This window comes from Mycteria americana, chromosome 5 (genome assembly GCF_035582795.1).
Source record: "Mycteria americana isolate JAX WOST 10 ecotype Jacksonville Zoo and Gardens chromosome 5, USCA_MyAme_1.0, whole genome shotgun sequence".
In the NCBI taxonomy this organism is placed as follows: domain Eukaryota; kingdom Metazoa; phylum Chordata; class Aves; order Ciconiiformes; family Ciconiidae; genus Mycteria; species Mycteria americana.
In genome coordinates, this window is record NC_134369.1 from 55,601,353 (window position 1) to 55,622,400 (window position 21,048).

Below are 21,048 nucleotides of genomic sequence, written 5' to 3' on the forward strand. Positions count from 1 at the left end.
CCCAAAATGGGCAGCAACAGGCTGCTGTGCCAGTGTCCTTGGTTGTGCCACACAGGGACTGCTTTTCAGAGTGAGAAAGGAGATGAGATCTTTTGGCCTCTCTGCTGAGCTCCCCATAGCGTATTGCCTGTGGTGCATACGTTTCTCTAACACAGAGTGGGGACTGGACCCACCCATGCATTTCAGAAGCCACCAGGTCGTGACTACCAGGCAATAAGAATTGTGGGCCAGAAACTGAAACTTTAGCTCAATTCAAGATGCATTTTCATAGCTGGAAGTGTAAAACCTTGCTAAACAGCAGGTTTGAATGCAAACATCAAGACACTTTGCAGAGAATAATTTTCCCAGTAGCTTCCGCTCTATATTCAAAGCTAGACTATTTAAAAGCAGACAAAGATGTTAAAAAAACCTGCCATTTTTAGCATTTAGTGGCACAGAATATTGGAAAAATCTCCAGGATTTAAGACTGCTTATATATTAGATTTGTATTTTAGTAGGACTACAGCATTGTAGAAAGCATAGCAACAGCAAATCAGTTCAACACTTTAACTGGACATGATGCAGGTATGCGATTGCAAGAAAATATTAAAGCGCATAGCAACTTCACTTACTTATAACATGCACCACAGCCAATATACATACGCAAACTGTATGCCATGAGGTCCCCTAAAAATGTGCTGCATTGAAGAAATGATCCACAGTGTGCAATAGTGATTCATCTTCTACAGGAAAACTTAAGTCCATGTTCACTAATCTGTGCTTGTATTTAGAGTATTGTAAAGACATGCTGCGTGTCTCTATCAAGGTGTGTGTTCTTTTAAGGCACGTGGGATTTTTTTGTTTGTTTAAAAATATTTGTCAGAAATAAATGAAGATAAATGCTAAAGAGAAGGTGTTAGAAATCTCCCAATTCCGGGAAAGAAAGAGGTTCATTAGGAGAGGATGGGATGTCGGAAGAAGACCAGAACCGGAGCCGATTAGAGAGAGACTGATGATTCGATGGAGACTTAGGAGACTTTTCTTTATCCTTGATTTTCCTTCTCATAAAGGCAATCTTTTTGCGCTGCGCAGCTAAATTGTTATCACCCAGGTATCCCAAAAAGAAGAAGAAAAAAAAGTAAAAAAACCCTTGTAAATAAAACTTAAAGTGTCTTAAAACAGATTAAAGACTACACAACCAGTAAAAAAGAAAAAGGCTAAACAAAGACTAACACATATATTTGGAGGACTGATTAATGCACAGTTAATTACAGTTAATCTGACTTAGATTAACGCATCAATTAACGCATATACATATGATATAAGCAAGTCCATTACAAAATTACTGTTAGATCACCCAAAATGTTTTCACTTAATAAAGTAAAATAATTTTACTTAATCAAGTAAAATCAAATAGGTGTGCATGTTACTTGGTGACAATACACTCAAACTTCCTAGATGTCTTCTAGGCTTTAATACTGATGCTCGTCATCTCAACATAAGCATGTTTCATATAACACCAAGAAGAATAAAGCCCCAGAGACTTTCTGTTATCTTTGGCACTCCATGAGGGCCTTGTTCTGTGGAAACCCAAGCCCAAATTCCGAGGTTGAACTTTGGATGCATGTTAAACACTTAACATCTCCTGGAATCACATGGATGATCTAAGACATGCATTTTTATTTTAAGTGAATCAAAGACCTTGAAGAATTAGAATGGAGAAGGGGAAATATAAAACCCAATCAAAACAAAAACTTCAGCCAGACAGACACTTGCAGTAGTTTATAACAACTGTTCTACCCTCCTCAGCCGCTCCCCTTCTGTTTCCCACATTCCCTGGTGGGAAGACAGGAATAATTATCTAAGGATTAATTTCAAAACTGCTTCTTGAAAAGTATTCCTGGAGGACAATGATCTATATATAGAAGCTGACAGATGTGATCTCAATAGAATAAGCAAATCTTGGGATATATATTACCTTTACTAAAGATCACAGAGTATTTATTTTGAGGAGGTTTCTTTTAAATTTCCCATAATTAGGAACACCTGATTGACTGTATGAACTAACTAAACAGAAAAAGAAATCATTCCATCTTCCTTACATTCGCCTTAAGAGTGTTCAAAAAAATCATCTCATCATTTTACATTATGAAATTCTTAGTTTGATTCAAAGTCAAAACACGGTATCATCCTCCAAAATAATTAGATTACAATAAATTAGCATTTTCTATGTTATTTCTTTTGCATGTGCGCCATCTCCTGGCAGTGGCTGTAAAACCAGCTATTATCCATTTGAAGAACACGTGCTAATGAACCATAATATTGTATGGTCCAACTTTAAACTGCTTTGTTGCAAAACCCCAGTAAATGAAGTATTTCCACCAGCTTATTCAGTAACATGCAATACATCCAGGCAAACCCAGAAACTATATACAAAAGCTGAAGGGAGAAGTAGATAAAAGGAACAAACCAAACTAAAAACAAACCACCACCCACCCCCCCCCACCCCCCCCGCACCTTTTAGTTTAGGGGTTTTTTTTGCTTACTACAACTTTTAGTTTACTAAAAAAACGGATATAAAACATAACGTGATGGAGTATTAACATATCGTATATATTAAATCTTTTTAAAATCTTTTCAAAAAATACTGTTCAGCGCATGAATTTAGGCTGGGCATTCCTTACCTTTGTTTGAAGAACCCCCAGGGTTCTCTCTCTCTTCCACAGAGTTTGACCCTTGAGAGGTATTATCCTGAATCTCTTGTTGATGTTTCAGTTTTTGGGGGGCAGATGGAGAGTTTACTGTCTCTGGGGATTCAGAATGCCATGGAGGGCTTTCTACTGCTGTTTTCAACCGCTCCCTTGTAGTCTCCTTCTTTGGCTTCATTAGTTTGACTAAGGCTCTGGCTCCAATCCAGTGGTTTTTCCTGATAAAGCAGGTTTTGTGAATGGGATTCATAAAACACTACAAGAAATACTCCCCGAAGAAGTTTACAGCTGTGCTAAAGCCATCAAGCCATCCTACATTCCTATTTGTTTACTGTCATGAATTGGTTGGAAAGATGCAGCATGAATTTCACAGAGCCTGAAATCCATTTCTCTCCCCAAATCAAAGTTATTTTACAGAAATATTTCTTCGGCATGAGAAATGTGAGAAAGATAACCATTCCCTCCTGCTAGAAATCTAAACTACACATATGGACCCACATAAGACATTTTAACAGTGTGAAAAGCTCTACTACAGGAACAGACTGAGAAGGAAAGAAATGAAAACTGCTTTAAAGATGAATCCCTCTCTTTGCTAAGGCTATCAGTCAGAACTATGTGTGGTGGAATTTGCTTGGCTCTTTTTTGTTGTTCTTAATTACAATTTGTTACAAGTCCTTTCTCTCCATTGGACTGCTTATCCCCTTTGGAAGAGCAGCTCTGGAAGCTCTTACTGCTGCTTAGTCACCATACTGGGGGGTCCCTCCCCCCTGCCAGGGACAAGATGATATTCATCAGGGCAAAGTGGCTCTTGTAAATTAATACTGTTTCAGATTCCAGTCTTAAAACAGAGGGCCCCACCTGAGGTACTGTGCTCTATATTAACACAACCTGCTGCTTCAGGGGAATGGCTTGCGGCGTGAGAGTGAAGAGAGAAGTGGAGATGACACTGTCCTTATTTCAGTTAGAAATTTCCTTTCTCACCCTCACATATCTGTACAACAATAGCAGAACTGAACCCATATGGGACTTACTTTTTTGGAGTAGGATCATAAAACTTGTACTGATCCATTATCTTTTCTTCAAGTTTTTCCTTGTGTCTCCTTAAGGCATTCAATTTATCACTGTGAGGGGGAAAAGCACATTCTGAACCATCTGTATGAAATTAAGCATAATCAAAAAATTGAAGACCAAAAGCCACCAAAGGAGGAAAGAGACTGAAATATCTTCCTATCACATAACCTTCAGAATCCTACTGAGCTCATTCACTGTCTGTTTAGAGAGGGCAAATGCAAAAGCCTACCAAACTTGCTGATGGGTGATTTTTGTGCAATGAGCATGAAAGGTGAAAGAACAACAGTAGATTGGTGCTAGATTACTCACTAATAACTCAGGCAGAGTTTGTCTGGTGGGTGTGAAGATTAATCTTGTTTTGTTTTTTGAAAATTTGTTTGCTGATTGTTCAAGTCTTATTCACAGATCACTGACAATTACTCAAGGGTTGAGATCCTTACATAGTTTGAACTTCTTGTCTACATGATAACTGGGTATTTTATTCCTGTTCTGCTTACTCTGTTGTAACTAGAGAAACAAATAATGTTTGATCTTTTTAAACTACTGTGGTCTTCTGCGAGCAGTGTCAAAGCACTTTCAGCAGTGCCATGTAACCTTACTGGGTTTTTTACTCATTATTTTATTAACATGCATAGTGGATGTTAGCAAATCTTTTTTCATTCAAGTAGCAGGTCTAATGTACCTCCATCACAGAACTGTCAGACACATGGATAAATATGCTTAGAGTACATTTGAACTGTATTCAGCCAATTTCAGCAAACAATTTCTAAAGTTTCAACCATATAATCCAGTACTGAAATAAAACTTCAGTCAGTAACTCCTACATCATCCTGAAGTGCTCAGACTAAAATTCTTGGGATTAAGAACACTTTTCTTCCTTCTTTCATACCTAGAAGAGAAATTCACTGCAGTGAGAACAGGATTCTTTGTAAATGTACAATATGTTTAAACACGGTATCTCACTTAAGTGTAAGATAAGTGAAGCAGCAATGTATATCAACACTTGCATCCTTATGCATAGGGGATGCAGCGATGTATGTTGACACTTGCATCCTTAAAAACATCTAAGGAAGTATTTCTTATAATGCAAATACCAAAAACTAGAGGAGTATGAATATTTGCTGTTCTTCAGGAATCTAAATATAAAATTGTCTCTTGTAAGACTAAATTTTTGTTGCAACTTAGCTGTTTTCCAAGCTCTTCAGAAACTTTTGAGAAGTACCACTGGGTTTAGCATTCCATCTTTTATAACTAAGTTTTCCACATGGGTTCATCTATATTATTTAACAAGAGATGTGCTTGTCCAGGTGTCTCCTGAACATCCCTCTGTGGTAAGGCAATGTGAAGAAATATTGTTCCTTCTCCTCATTACATATATCTCCTCCTAAACATCCCCTTTTCTAGCCAGGTATCAAGTAGACCTATCATTCCCCTGCCTGTCCTTCTATTCCTGATAGATGATTTGTATTCTATGTTTGTCTAGATGACTTTTTTAGGTTTCACAATTCAAATCTCTAGTTTCTTACATGTACTGTTTCTGTTCTTCATGATACTGCTCCTTGTTCTCCATGTTCTGCTCCAGTAACATCTGATTCTGCTGGCTCAGCATCTGAATCTGACTCAGGAGATGATGGTTTTCTTCTTCCAGATTTCCCTTTAGACGGGACAGCAGCTATTAAACAAGATAGGTTAATCTCTCCTCTGCATTTGTCTTCCCTGGAAGTGCACCATAATCAAGCTAACACAATAGCATAGCAACCTAGGATATGTATCTATAAGCTTCAAAGTATATGGGGTGTTATTATGACCACATAGCTTGACCTTCTATATACAGTGTGCCAAAAACTTCACACAATGAATGTGAGCACTCTAACAGGAACCCAGCAGTACACCTACCCATAGCTACTCACCTCACAGCGGTTATCCAGCTTGGTCAGAGAGATATCCATGGACTGGTGCTGTTCTTTCAGCTCATCGTAGCGAGCCTGCCAACGATTCAGCTCCAGCTGGGAGTTGTTCAAGGAAGTTTTCAGCTCTTTAGTGTGTGAATGCAGCCCTTCATACTCTGCCTTTAGTTGGCTGTGCAAGAAATTCACCCTAAACACAAGAAGCCAGCAGGCTTATGAAGGACACTTCACAGAAAGCACCTCACATTCAAAGACCACACCATCAGTGTGCAGCTGTCACTAAACCAAACATTAAGTTCCAAAGGCTAACTCCTAAGGATATTTTTATTCTAAGCAGATAATAAAATTTTATTACAGAAAGTAGCAATAGCATTGCAAAATATTTCAGATCTACAAAAGATCTACAAAAGAACTGAAAGGAAAATAGATGAAACATAAAGCTGCTATTTCCTCAATGTGTAAGAAACACACCACAAATTTCTGAGGCACAATGTGTTTAAGAGCATTTGGATATAAAGGCAGCTCTATTTGGCACAAATAAAGAACATTCATAGAATTTTTTTCCTGATGCATGAAATACGAGCATTAAAGTGTCCTGAACTGTGAGACACTGTAATGTTGTAAGATGATACTGTGGCATTCTTTTATAGCTTTTGGTAAATCTAAAAATGTCTACAAATCATGAAGGTGTAAAATTAAGTAAATAGATAAATAAAAAAAGATTAAGTTCTGTATCTGCTGACAGATCAGCTAAACCTTGCTCTCTGCCAGCATTGCAATCAACATTTTGCAACATCTTCCTTTGTCCCTAGAGAAATTGAGTTGAAAACAACAGCAAGCTTGAAGAAACCGCCTTTGCAGAGCTCTGCAGTGTTCTAAAGTACATTACAATTGAGACAGCATATGAAACTTTTGTGACTGAACTTAACATGTGATTTTTAAATATTATTCAATCTGACATTGCTTTAACTTGATATGACCTTGGCCCCTGATTTGTACCAAACTATTTTTCAGAACACCTTTGTAGTATGAACAGTAGCACTGAACTGGTTATAATGGAGAGGGCCCCAGTAGGGATACAGGTTGGGGGGGGTGGGGTGGGGGGTGGTGTGTACGTTTTACTGCTGCATTATGTAAAGTTCAGATGCTAGCTCACAAAAGGGGTTTTGACATGAGTTAACAGTTACCCAGTGATCATATGAATCACTAAGCCTACTTCTAATAACAAGAATCAAGCCTCTTTCGAGTATTAACAAATGGCAGCTTTCTGTGGGCAGCAGAAAATAAACAGCAATGGTAAATCCTAGAACTAAATCACATTGTGTAAAAAACATAATACAGTTCTCCTGAAAGGAAAAAAAAAACTGGGTAGGAACCATTTCACACAATCCTAGATATTACTGGGGGTTTGGGTATTCGTAGTTCTACTTAAAGACAAGCGCTTGGAAACAACTCATTACAGAAACACTTGTGAACTGAACCACACATGGAAGCTTATTTGGAATGAGCAAAAATCCCAGGATCAGACCATATTTGAAGCACCGAATGACAGTATTTGTTGACAGTGTCCATGAAGCTGATAATCTTAAATGAGTTAAACAAAATGATCAAATTAACAAGACAGAAACTGAGAAAAACTAACAGACACATTAATGAAGGTATTCTGGAGCTACAGTTAACACAACACAGCAAATCAACTGTGTGTTTTGCATAATTGACTTTTTAATGATATATAAAAGAATTTAGCAAGGGAACCATACCTGTCCAGTTCCTCCCTCAGCTTCTGATTTTCCCCAGTGGTTATTGCATTTGATCTCCTCTCTTGTTGCAGAACCTCTCTCTCAGTTTTTAAAACTATTTCCAACTCTTCCAATTCTGCCTTGTGTTTCATTAAACTGTTGTATCTGCAAAAAGAAGAGCAGTATACTCTTAGCTTTCATTTAAACATTTTTCTTGCTCCAGTTTAAGATTTTTAATAGGTAATACCACAATGACCAGAAAGGATTTTTTTTCCTGCCTGCTTAGTTTCATACACATTTGTGTGGTTAAACATCTACCGAAGCTGAAGAATTCCACACTGTGCATGGAAATTCAGCTTAGTCTATAAGTCAACAGGGAGGCTTTTAGAAAAAAGAAAATGCATTTTTTAAGCAAACTAGAATGCAATTGCCAGAACCTTATTTCAATTCCAGATTCTGATCATTTAGTAAAAAGCATGTAAGCATCCAGGGTGAGCTGAAACTGCACTATTAAACTGGAATCCCATTCACAAGTAATTGTCAGTGGCAGGTTTCAAAAACCTGACTAAAAAGCAGAAAGCAGCAGCCAAAAAGCAACAAGAATGCAGTGGAATGAGCAACAGTTTTCAGATAACAACCTAATGCATATTAGGTTATATGCGTAGGTAATAGCATCCTGCATAGGTAATAATCTCCTGCATATTCCAGACAGATGGTGAGGCTAGTATCAGTGAGTTGACAGCAAAACACCTTCAAGCAGTGGCCGACCCACCTGCTTGAGTGGCTCTACTTGTTCACCAGTGAGAAACACAAGAGCAACACCGGTGTTCACATCCAGGCTTCCACTGTTACCTGGTTTCTACAATTTGTGCATAAATCATTCAGGGCAGGGAGATGGGCAGAGACAGAGGGCAGATGCCATCAACTATGCCTTTAATTTCAATCTCTGGAATGCTAAAACAACAGAGGTGTGGAACAACTCCCCTGATACTTGGCACAAGCATCGATTAGGCAGGCTCAGCCTCCCTGAGCTGCTACACCACCTGCATTCAGAAAATGCTGCAAAGAACGAGGTGGCTTGAAACCACTTCACAAAACAGCAAGCTGGTCTCAGAAGATTCCTCCCCCACCCCTCTGGTGGCCTTTGTCAGGGTCTGTGCCCATACACACACACCAGCAGGAGCCACTGGGGACACTGGTACAGTGAATGTCGAAAGTCATCAGCACATTTTTCTGTGACTGTGACAAAAGGATATTGCCCTGCAATATCCCTGGGCAGATATACCTGTGCCAGTCACAGAGAAACATCCTTCTAAGCAGTTTTAAAAGAGAAACTAGGTGGAAGATGCAGCATTACTTGAAAAAGCCAGAGAGAACAAGCATCATCTATCTGTGACTCTCATCCCAGTGGAGATGAACAGAGTACAGTTATTCTGCAGTCACAAAAACTTCAAAATAAAAACAAAAGCAGCAGACAGCACCAAATACACTGACTCCTGCCAACTTGTTTTTCTTTCAGGCTATCATTCCCTTCATCCCAGGGTCAAATTACAGCCTGTCCCAAATTCCAGTCCATTGAAAGGCCACACAGAAAAGTACCTGTCTCCCAGACAAAAGCTGCTTTTTGCTATTCGTTCCCAGTAACAGCAGTGGAGTTTAATTAACCTTATTTATTTGTTTTATTCCTCCATTCAGCTCTAGGACATTTCAAATTCAATGTCCGTACAACAAATGGAAGAACCTGAAAGCAGAGGAAGGTTTCACATCCAGCTCCAAGAAGGATTTAAGACAGACTGCATGCCAATCCAGAGTCTGAGACTACCAGTCCCATGGCTGCCTCTGCAGAACCTGTGTTGTGAATTCTTTTGCCATTTCTGTATGATAGGGCTACTCCATTCATTTTTATACAAGCCCTCTATTTTTTAGAGAGGGCTACTTAGAAAGAAACAGTATACTGGTCGAGTTTTACCAACTTGGCCCAGCTCCACATGCTGCCTTTCAGCATGAGAACCCCTGAGGTAGACCACAGCTGCTTCCCTAGATATTAGGTGAAAGGTAAGAAAGATGACACTGTTTGCAAAAATGCAAGTGATTCTGCATCTCTGGAGCCCTAATGAAATCCCTAGGCAAAATTTTCTTTTAGTCTGGATTCAGCATGGAGTCTGCCAGTTGAGCAGGATTTGTGCAACCTGACAAGCTCTACCACCAGGAGCAAGGCTACCCATCCTGTAGGCTATTCAACACTCATGTTCACTCCACTTCTTTAAGCATCAGGCACTTGGACAGAGGGGTTTTAAAAAGACTTTCTTATACATGCAAATAAAATCCATTTTGACTCTGACGCGATCAGATTGAACAATCTGGGATTGAAAATCATATTCCTCTTTACACCTTTTGGCTTTCACTCTTTCTGCTGCTTTGTTAGGATAAGTATTGTAGGTAGGTATTTGTGACTGAAAGATCTTTAAAAATGCTCAGCTATGATAAAAAGCATATGGCAAAAGGAACCCAGAAAAATAATTACCAGCCAGCATTAGTAACATAATAATACAACTCTCTGCAATATGTAACCCTCCACAGCAGGGATTCTGTTTTTCCAGTGAAATGAGTTTTTCCAGTGTCTCTGCAGGATTATACTTCTCCAGAGTAAGCCACAAAGAAATGCTCAAGGATCTGCTAATCAACTGTAGCTAGTAAGTTATTACCTCCCCGTAGTAATGTGCAATATGTAAAGCAATTTAAAAAAATGCAGCAAGAGTCCAACCTTTCTGTGTTCACTGAGATGGTCAGCCAAATACCACTAAGTCAAGAAAGTACTATTAATGGTAAACGATCCTAACGTACTAACTCTCCTTTTCTTGCTAAGTCAAACCCACATGTCTGTGGTTTGCTGGGCTATGACAGGCCATTTCACTGCAGTTACACACAACCCATTATTAAATCCCCACTGCAGTGCTAATACTGTGCAGATAGAGCCAAGGGAGGTTTAATGAAGTTTGCTCAGGTGCAGAAAATATTGTGTGGTTAGAATGCAGAGTGAACTACACAAACCTTGGGGACCTCGGCTGTACATGGTGTTAGGAGCTCACAAGCTAACTAAAGTTGCTGTGGATTTTTCTAGACGAGCTGCAGTCATAGGTTTGTGCAGAAGTGCAATCCTGCCTTAAGCACCAGAACTATGATTACAGTGCTGTCACCAGCTGAGAAAAAACAATTACCTTGGAGTTGGGACAACCAAAACCCGTCCCTTAGACACTGCACAAGCAAACTTGGCTGCACTGAGCTGCACTGGGAAAATTTAGTAGGTGGTGCATTCTAGCTGAAGTTTCAAGTGAGATATTTCATCTTAGCAGTTAAATGCATCAGAGTGGCAGAAGAAAATAGTTTTCTTATGGCTGTTTTTCTAACTTTCTCCCCTCTGCTCCCTCAGCCAGCGGAACTGCATATAGCACATGATGGAGGGAAAACAAAACACACACACAAAAGAAGTGGCTTGTCTCTTTTTTCTGACAGCCAAATGGAAACACAGGCTGTCCTTGGACAAATCACCTTGATAAGTATCTTTTGAGACTGAGCTGCTGAGGAGGACACTGCACTCTTAAAACTGCCAAAATCAACCTGCTTTGAGTATAGAAAAGGCCACCACCTGCTCCCCTGCAACATCTCTCACTGGCAGCCCCCTCTCAGTAACAGACAGTCCATACGGTTAATGTTTACAATGGTGATCTGAGTATTTATCACTAGAGTAACCTATTTTTAGAAAACCACTTTTTCCTTAGGCTAGAACTGCTTAATAATTGGTACTCATCAAGAAAAGAAAGAACCCAGCAAACCGCCTCAACATACTGCAGTGTGATAATCTCAAGCAAAGCCTGAATCAATGAGAACCATTAATCAGTCTGAGAGAGACTTGGTAAGCAGGAACAGTGGCTGTGTAATCACTCACAGCTCATTTAGTTGACAGCCAAGCAGCTGTCCTGTCACACAGCCTTGGTGCATATTTTAATCACAATAGGTTATTTCTGTATTTTACCAAAATCTACCGCACATTGTATTGCCAGCTCCTTAGTCTTTTGGAAAGAAAAGTTTAGCACCACTTTGTAGTCCACCCTCAAAGATCACCATTGAGTTGCTCTAAACCCAACTCATGGTCTTGCACAGAAACTGAACCTAAATACAGATATTTTGAGGAAAATCACTGAACTGTTTAAAAAAAGTTTTGAGGGGTAGGCAGAGTGGCATTTATGTAGTAGTACATTACATATAATGTTCGATCCCCGCACAATTGTCAGAAAATGACAGTGACTAGAGACTAAACAGGAAACAGATAACTCTGACCTCACAATTCAATTGAAGTGCCTGAAGCAAAAACCTTAGATTGTGAGAACTAGAAGAAAATAAATAATACAACACTATTTCATAGCTAGCTCAATACAGCTTCCTTCAGAGAGCCTCCTTTGTCATGAGGTTGATGCCACACACAATCTTCAATAATTTAAATTTCTCAAGATACATACTACTCACACACAAGTAATTACCTAGGTGACTTGCAGACCTTACTGTATGACTAGAAAAGATACCCCACACAGCAGAACTGGGAGAATCTTTTTAAGGCTGCATGTCATTATAGTGCAGATCCTTAAATGTAGTAAAGACATTTAAGCTACTTCTGACAAAGCACCCCCAAGACCCAAGCCCATGTTTGCTAAATATCACCAGAGTCACCTCTGGTCTGCCACCTTTAGCAGTCTAAAATCTACAACTTTGCAAATATTTTCATCTAATCTCCTAACGACAGCAAGAATGAGAAGACACTTTTTCAGGGGAACAACTTACTCAGTAGTTTTCATTTGTAAATGGAGACCAACATTTAAGGCTAAGATCGTAACATGGACACATTCCGGCTACGCTACACCCCTGAGCAGCGAGCGTACCTCTCACCCAGACCTTTGTGCTCCAGATCCAGGTTTTTGTGTAACGTTTTCAGGCAGCTGTGCTGGTTTATTAGCATTTCATATTCTGTGGACTGCCTTTCATGCAGTGAAGCAAGGTGTTCATGGTCCTGAAGCAATGACTCATACTCAGCTTTCAGCTGCTCCTTCTGTTTCAGTAGATTTTCATTCTCATTCTCCTTGGCTGTCTGCTGATTTTGGAGTAAAGCATTCTGGGCCATCAGTGAAGCACTCTGGGAGCTGAGGGTTGAATTTTCTACCTAAAGTTTCTCAAATAAAAGCAAGCATTACTTATTTACAGCTAGTGGTACATACAACAAACATGTAGTAGCAGCTTGTATCTGTATACAGTTAATCAAGAATGCATCCATTGCTTTGTAGACTTCAGACATTTATGGACAATTTGGCATAATTTTGGTATTGCCAGTAGTATCCACCATATCAAGCCATGCTATCAGTGGTCTGAAAAGTTATCAGGATAACCTCCAAACTGAAACAACACAGTTTTACTAACAGAAGCTCTTGAGCCTGAAGACCAAGATGAGCTGGAATACTTGCAACTCAACTGCATCTCTGACAATCACATACAAAGCCAAAGTTAACCCATGTTTGTGTACAAGTAACAAAAACTTAAGTTCACCCAAACTCAACAAAATTAACTGCACCACTGTCTATGGGTGCAGCACTCCCAACAAGTTTGATTTCAGTAGATAGGTAGTGCCTTGATTTTATATGTTGCTTATATACTTCAACTGCAAGAGAGAAATAAGTGAAGAGAACAAAATAAAATATCTGTGAATGTGAGAGGAAAAGCTTGAAAAGGGAAATTCCCATCAAAAAAGTTAGAGCTAATCCAATGTTGTCCTTTAAAACTGTTCTCTTTCTCAAGCTAAGTTTATATTTTCAAAATTGAAGTAACATTTAAAAGTATCTGTTTTCCACTGGCAACTTTGACATTTTGTCTGTAAACTGTGATTAGAACCCATTGCTACAATGCCTCTTGGGAGCTGACTTGTGTCCTCTTCCCATTTCTTCCAAGCTCTTTCACAGGCATAGCATTAACAGTAAAAAAGAGCAAAGATCTTTTATTCCAGAAGTGCAGCTTCTGGAATAACACATCTGGATTTTGCTGTATTGATTTTACAAATTTCTCTCTAAATAACTACCTTCTTCATGAAGATAGCTACCAGACATTAGTTACAGAACCAATTTCCCTCCTCACTTGGAGAAATTCAGACCTCAAAATAAGCTCTACCTTATGGGCCTCATCTTTACATCACTACATCAGCCTACCAATACAAACATTTCCTTATTAGCTGTCATCTTCTCCACACTAGTATAATCAAATCCAGTCTTCTGGCACAGAGGTGAAAGGCTGTCCTGACCTGGAGTTTGGCCGTCTGCGTCTGCAGGGCAGTGTTGTGCTCCTGAAGGAAGACGTTTTGCTTCTGTAGTGTCAGGATCTGATTGTTGAAGGAGACATTCTGTGTTTCCAAATGCTTCAGCTGTTCTTTAAGCAGCTGCTTCTCAGTATGCAGGGCTGCATTCTGAAAGAGAGATGGCATTGAAAGGGTGACAGGAAGAAATGAAACAGCTGTCCTGATCATTTGGAGTCCTATCAAAGATGAGAACCAATTAGTGATGATCATTCTGCAACAAATGTGCAAAAACAAACTCTTCCCAACATTAAATGAAGGTAGGACAGATGTTATACACAGGATTAATCCCTGCAATGACGTTATACAAGACATGTACAGCATTAAAGTCCCATGCAGTCCTAAGAGATACCAGAGGAATTTGGTAGACTTATATGCTCCAGAAAACCCACCAGATTCCTATAAGCTCAAAAATCCAGTTCCCAGTAACCCCACTCATGATTGCAAGGGAAGTCTAACAGATAACAAGAAACAGGAGAAGGCTTACATTCCTTTCCAGTTCAATTGCCCTGTCCTTCAGTTTCAGCAGCTCCATGGTAGCTTCTCGGTGTCCCGTTTCCAATTTCTCACTCATTTGGTGGTTGGGAATGAGTTTCTCTGCAGAATACCTCAGTGACTTCTGAGCATACTGCCCATCCTGTTGAGTCTGCTTAAGTGCATCAAAGTCCTTCTTTACCTGCAAAGCCAACAAACAACAACCTTCAACACTGATTTACCAGTGGGATTTTATATTAATGATGGTATATGCAGTTCCTCTCTTGCACTGTAGAGACTTTTAAGAGATTCAAGAACCATTACCCTGACTTCACAGACGGGGAAGCTGAGACACAGACAGATGGAGGAATCCATGCCTCTAGGCCTCCAGTCAGGTGCCCTTTGACTAAAGCTCACTGTCACCTAACAAACAGGCTGTTCTTAGGTGAGATGTTTCAACTGAAGTCTTCCTCAGCCTATGCTCTCATTAAACAAGGTAGAAAAACACCACCATGGCAATGAAAACCACATGGGAAAACAGAGATCTACAAATAGTGGTTATGTAAAAAAAAAACCCCTCCTGCCGTGCCCCCAGCCCAACAATTTTGCTGAAATTGGTGCCATTATATAGAAAGGGACAAGAGAAAGCAGTCCAGTCAGAAAAGGGTTTTGGGAAGTGCGTGTATGTGTGTGGAGGTTGGGGGGAAGTAGAGATAACTTGTTCTTGCCGAGTTAAAAAGAAAAATGCATGTGAATGTGCAAAACCACATCGTGAACAATTAAAATTCAGTTAAGCTCTTACCATATTTAGATCATTCTGTAACTGCTGGTTCAAGTTCAGAGAGTCTTTCACTTGAGCTTCCAGCATTGCGATCTTTTCCTCTTTCACAGCTAGTGTTGTTTTTAGTGCTGATTCAGTTTTGCTCTCTAGAATCTTGGATTTTCTGAAAGACATGAGAATAGCTTTCCAATGTCTGCCGCTAGGATATGAACCACCATCTATGTAGGAGACTTCACCTTCACACATTCCAAATCTCACCACATGTTACATTATATGCGTTTGCTTCTTCAGGAAAACGATTTCGTCTACTGCTGCAGATCGCTAATGATATATTATACCTGGGGAACCTGCTTTTGGAAAATCCAATCAATTTTAGAGGTAGCACCAGCATGGTTCTACAGAAATATCCAAGAGCTACATAACTTAAAAGTAAATAATTTTTTCATTTTTCCCCATAATTACACTACAGAAATTTCTTCTCATGGCTCTTTTGTACATTCTTGACAAGCAGAAAAATCTGCAGTAGATTCTAAAGACTCCTGAGATAGGTATGTTTCTTTAAGTAGGTCTTACCAAGAGGCTTATATGCACAAGGCTTGTTGGGGTTTCTTTGTTCATTACTGTAGGACTTGCAAAGGAATTCCTTGCAATCAGCAATTTCTTAGGCAACATCTATGTTTACATTAACAGGTGGTTGGATCACCAATTACATGCAGTAATGACAGACACTGTTTAACAGACACTAGTCTTACTAGTAAAGAGAATATGAGGAGGAATACACACTGAAATACCTACCCAGCTACTCCACTGGGAAGTAGAGGGGGACTGTAGTACTGGCTAGCGTGGAGAGAGAAAATTCTATTTCTTCCTTCCATCCAAGGAAGAGTTTTGCAAAACTGGCAGTATACTGCTAAGCTTGCTACAGAAAAATATGCTTTATGTCCAAAATTGGTAAGGGTAACTAGAGTGAGCCAGATGAAAACCAAAAACAAATGCAAAGGGCTTGAGTCAGGCTGAGGAAAAGCCTGCAGAGTCAAAAGAATGACTAAGAGAGCTCAGTTTCCTTACGTGTCATCATTGCCGTTGTCATCCTGTAGCAGCAGCTCTTTGTTCAATCCTATCTTCTCCAGTTCCTGGCTCAGTTTGTCCAGCTCACTAGACAACTGTTGACTCTTCAGCTTTTCCAGGACCAAATCCTGTAACAGCACTAACATGATTAGTTGCTGTGCAAAGGGTGGTGATAATTACCCAACACTATAGAATTTTTTAAAAAGTACTGCAAAAGTAATTGGATAAAATCCTAGTTCCAAGAAGGTCAGCTAAAATTCTTCATCAGTGACAGCTGAGTGCAGAATTAAACTGATTGCTTTTATTTATAGTTTACTTGGAATAAATGTGAAGAATGCTTCTTTTGGCCTTTGTCTCACTCACTGCACTGAATTACTTCTGCCAACGCTGGCATCCTGCCCGCCTGCCTAAAGAGGGAATGTGTGCAGGCCAGGAGACATCCTGCCCTTGTATCACAGAAGGGCTGTGTGCAGGTCAGGGGACATCAGCAGAGGGAGTTCCCACCTCTCAGCTACGACAAAAAGCCCTGCTGAAAAGCCCAGCCAACACTGGAACACACACAGAGGAGTGACAGGAGTTCAGTATGAAAGCTTCCTGAGATAATATGGTTAAGATGTTATTATCAAGGGACTTGGTAATAGCGCATTTTTGCTATTGACTCTGAGTTTCTGACACATGGTAAGTTACTGCCAAAATTAAAAAAGCATAATTACATTGTCGTGTAAGAGACAGGACAGCTCTGGAGACTACAGAGTGTGGTCACTTATTCTGGTATCTACTGGCCTGTTCTGGTTTCATTTAGGTTTCTTCGGAAGAATCTTAAGTAGGACCAGACAAGGAAGTCATACGAGGAAGAGATTTGATGGAGTTGTACCAGAAGGTATATTGGGCCAATGCTTTGCTGTTATGCCAGTAAAGTGGTCTGTGTGGAAATGGCCTGAGAAGACATAATAACAGCCTGCATGTTTAAAAAAGGACAAATCATTTTTGGTGCATGGCCAAGTTCAAAGATTCCTACCATTCAAAATTCTCTGAAATGCAAATGGACCATAGAGAACTACATTGCTCATGTTTCTGCTCAAAAGTTTTCTTAAACAAGGCATGAGAAAAGAACAAAGTTCCTGAAGCACTTCCAGTAAGAAAAAAAAATTATCCTGGATATCAAACAGAAGCAAGAACAAAATTTAAAAAAATACTTCGTTAAATATAAACTGTAGGTATTCGATAGTCCTCTGATATCACAAATTTAGCCACATATTCATTCACATGGCAAGGGAAAAAAAGGTAAGGTTAAGGTCAGTGCCAGCCCATGGCCTGTAAACAGGTCCCTTCAACATCCATGAACTCCTTCTGTAGAATCTATAGAAAGTAACTAAGGAAAAGAAGATATGCTTCTGTATGGGTCTGCACCACTGGAAATTTGCAGAAGTCTGAGAAGGGAAAGATTAAAAAGGAGCCTTCTCAGAAATCCGATTATTTTATTTATTTTTAGGAAAGTTGGATAGAAACACAACTTGGGACTGTTTTAAATGTTTCTGATAAACTTTTTTTCCTCCTCAAAATTACACTAATGCTTCAAAAACTAAAATAAAACTAAATCTTCAAGTAAGTAAATTGCTTACTACATCAGTCTTGCTAAACTTATTTATTTCACTGAGCTACTGCAGCATTGACTGTTTTCCTTTGAATGCTCTTTCAAGGGAAATCCTGTTTCCGGCAGGACAACAGCAGCTGGGGCAGGCAATGAGAGCAAGTTGCAATAGCCTGAATCTGCTCATAGGCCACTTGTAAGAGTATCAGGTTCTGGCACACACATCATTGGTTTGCCAATATCCTAATGTTAATTGTGTATTTTTAAAAGATGACTACTAGGAAAAGTGCAATTACTGCATTCTGCAGTGGAGAGGGGTGCTGGAAGAGATCATTGCTGCTTCACGACAGAGCTGCTTAGCATGCTCTTACTCTACATGGAAGCTTTTGGGGGAAAACACTGTAGGTAGTTGTAAAGCAAAAACTTGGTACAGCTGTTTTTGAAAGGGTTAGGTTGGTCATCTGGGATGGTTCTTGTCTTGGCTAAGTCTGTTTTAGAACTCAAATGTTAATGTGTCCTCAACGAGTGCTCTAATTTCTAGGCTTAAGAGTCAATCTCCCCTGCTGGAGCTCTCATGTTAGCAAACAACTTTGTGGTCACAGGGTTAAGAGAAAGTATCAAAGCCTTTGGTTTACAGCTATCACATGGGAGCTGTGTTAAAACCCTATTCTGCATGAAAAAAAGATGTCATTTGGAGATATTGTGTTTATGGACACAAAGTGGCACATTGCAATTTTTGGCAGGTTCCACTTTCCAAGGCAACACTATCCAGTGATGGCTGTTAAGGCTGTGAAGATCTCCTAGCTCATGTATTAAATAGTCATGGGGCAGTGGTCTCCCTTTGGTACTTCACAGAGCCAAAACAAAAAATAGCATCGTACTGAAACGAGGAGTATTCTTTTGCTTACCTCTCTCAATGTAGCTAGTGTTCTTTTATCAATTGTAGCTTGCTTTATGAGATCTTTATTGTCCTTTTCAAATTCTTTCAGCTTATTAGATGAATCTCTGAATCGAGCAATTTCCTTTTCTAATGTCTTGTTTTCTTTCTCAGCAACTGCCAGCTTTACTGTACTATCATCCAAAATAGCATCTTTCAGCTCCACTTGCTGCCAAAGCCTTTTTGTTTCTTTCTCTAGCATTTTTTTGTCCTTCTCAAGCTGCGACGTTTCTTGTTCTAGGGCTTTGTTCTCCTTTTCTAACTTCTCTAGCCGTTTGACAGAAATCTTTAGCTCCTCAAGGTTTCTCTGGAGGACCTGATTTTCACTCTCCATCCCCTGTACTTCTTTTTCTAGCTCCTGGATCTTTTTGCTGCTGTTCTCCAAGATTTGCCGAAGTCTCTGGTTTTCAGAGTTGACACTCTGATAGCTTAACTCCAGTCTCTCAGATTTCTTGCTCATGGCTTTTAACATTTCCACATTCTTCCTTAAGTCCTCTTTCTCCCTCTCTAAATCTTTATTTTCTGCTTCTATTTGTGCCATTTTTGTGCTGGTAAATCTCATGGTCTCCACCACTCTCCTAAGCTCCAGATTTTCTTCATCCAATTGCTTGTTGTCCCTTTCCAGGTCCCCTAGCCGGATGGAAATATTCTGCAACGTGTCCAGGGATTTTCTTAGCTTCCTATTTTCCACTTCCAGATCCCCATTCTCCTGCTCGAGAACTTCAACCTTTTCTGTCACTATTTTCATCGCTGCTGCCTTCTTTGTGAGCTGTTCATTCTCTCTCTCCAGCCGATGAAGCTCTTTTTCCATCTCTTCCACTCTTTCCACTTTTTCTTTAACCTGGTCAAAATCCTTTTGCAATTGTTTCTTCTCAAATTCCAGCTTGCTCAGTTTACTACTAGTCTCTGTAACTGTTTCATGAAGGATCTTGTTCTCTTTTTCAATATCTTTTACTCTTGCCTCGCTGCTCACTTGAGATCTTTGTCTCAGGGATAAGACCACTTGATTAAGGTGATCATTTTCTTGTTTAAGGTCCTTTATCTACATAAACAATAAAAAATTCATGCAAATGTTATTCATCTACCTTACGATGTGCAGTATAAATTAGACCTGAAGCAGACAGGACAAAACCATGCCCATGTAATCCAAGACAAATTCCACAACCGTTTTCCCCGACTAAAACCAACAAAAATATATGGAAAAAAAATTGTTACCTCTGGTAACATGGGATTCTAACAAATTAAAAATGGTGCTATATTCCTCCTACCAGCTAAGGAGGTCAAGGCAGAGGGAGAAAGTGGACAAGTGACCTTCAGAAAACACTATGGAGAGGACGCTCTGCTAAGAATCATTCATAATAAAGGGTATCTTTCTGTTTAGGTTTACATTCTCATCTTTGGGATCCAAAGATACAAATTCTCTCTGATAAAGCATCAGAAACTGCAAAACATTTGAAAATTTATAGCAGTTATAGATCTCATTGAGGACACACTTTCTGTAAAAACAGTACACTTACCCCACTGGCCAAATTTCAGCTGAAACAATTGTGATTTAGACTGCAATCTGCATTTGATTCTTATCTAGACAACATCCACAGACATCAAAAAGGACTTATACCTAAAAAAATCAGAATCTGCCCTTTTCTGACGAGTGAGGATACTTCTGTTTTTACTTCCTGCCCTACCTGTGAAGCATTCATTAATGCTTACCACAAACAGTCTGTATGTGTTCTAACTGAAATGTAGGACTTTGGTGGTAAAGTGCAGTTTCCCAGGTAGGAGTGGGTGAGAATCCTCCAAGATTCCGGTTGAGAATCCCATTTAGTAAGATCCAGGGCTTTTCTCCCCAAAGAGGGATGGTCTGTCCTTACAATAGCATGCAGATCCCCCTATAGTTACAGGAGCAGTAGCTACCAAAACGTGCTGGGCTCTTTTACTCGAAGAAACTTTTTACCTACATTTGAAGAAGTTCAACCTGCACTTCATAGCTCTCAAATTGCCCTGTCTCCTGAGAGAACCAGATGCTCTAAATGGCATCGGTAAATTACCATTACTGAGCATATATTTTTATATTTGTGAAGTTTGCACCTGTCTGTCTTTGTCAGCTTTTAGAGTCTCCATGACGACCTGTAGCTGTTCCTTATCTTTTATCAGTTCCTCGCTCAAGGTCTCCAGATCTTGATTACTTTGCTTCTCTTTTTCAATTTGATTTTGCAATTTCTCAATCTGTGTGGAGAGAACACACCAAAACACATCAGCCACAGCCTGACACACTGACTGTTTGCACTTTAAGTTATTATGAAGACCAGAGAGGAACGAGATGGGGACTATGGCTGAAAGATGTAATCCTTCCCTTCTGCAGCTTGCTAGTCTCAGAGGAGGAAATGGACTGGTTTGTTTTTCTC

The 21,048-nt window shown here is 39.6% G+C and overlaps 1 protein-coding gene across 5 annotated transcripts in view; it reads right to left on the reverse strand.

The window, feature by feature from the left end:
- The window catches only part of CCDC88C (coiled-coil domain containing 88C), a 101,215-nt gene that overhangs the window by 8,545 nt on the left and 71,622 nt on the right, over positions 1-21,048 (reverse strand). For all 5 annotated transcript variants that reach the window (XM_075503444.1, XM_075503443.1, XM_075503442.1 and 2 more), the window contains exons 14-25: positions 20,732-20,869; positions 18,615-19,685; positions 16,116-16,243; positions 15,069-15,210; positions 14,280-14,468; positions 13,742-13,903; positions 12,339-12,616; positions 7,426-7,569; positions 5,669-5,855; positions 5,285-5,430; positions 3,719-3,808; positions 2,664-2,905 (exon numbers count right to left, since the gene is read on the reverse strand). In XM_075503444.1, coding sequence (XP_075359559.1) covers positions 2,664-2,905; positions 3,719-3,808; positions 5,285-5,430; positions 5,669-5,855; positions 7,426-7,569; positions 12,339-12,616; positions 13,742-13,903; positions 14,280-14,468; positions 15,069-15,210; positions 16,116-16,243; positions 18,615-19,685; positions 20,732-20,869 — 2,917 coding nt within the window. The remainder of the gene's footprint in view (positions 1-2,663; positions 2,906-3,718; positions 3,809-5,284; positions 5,431-5,668; positions 5,856-7,425; positions 7,570-12,338; positions 12,617-13,741; positions 13,904-14,279; positions 14,469-15,068; positions 15,211-16,115; positions 16,244-18,614; positions 19,686-20,731; positions 20,870-21,048) is intronic.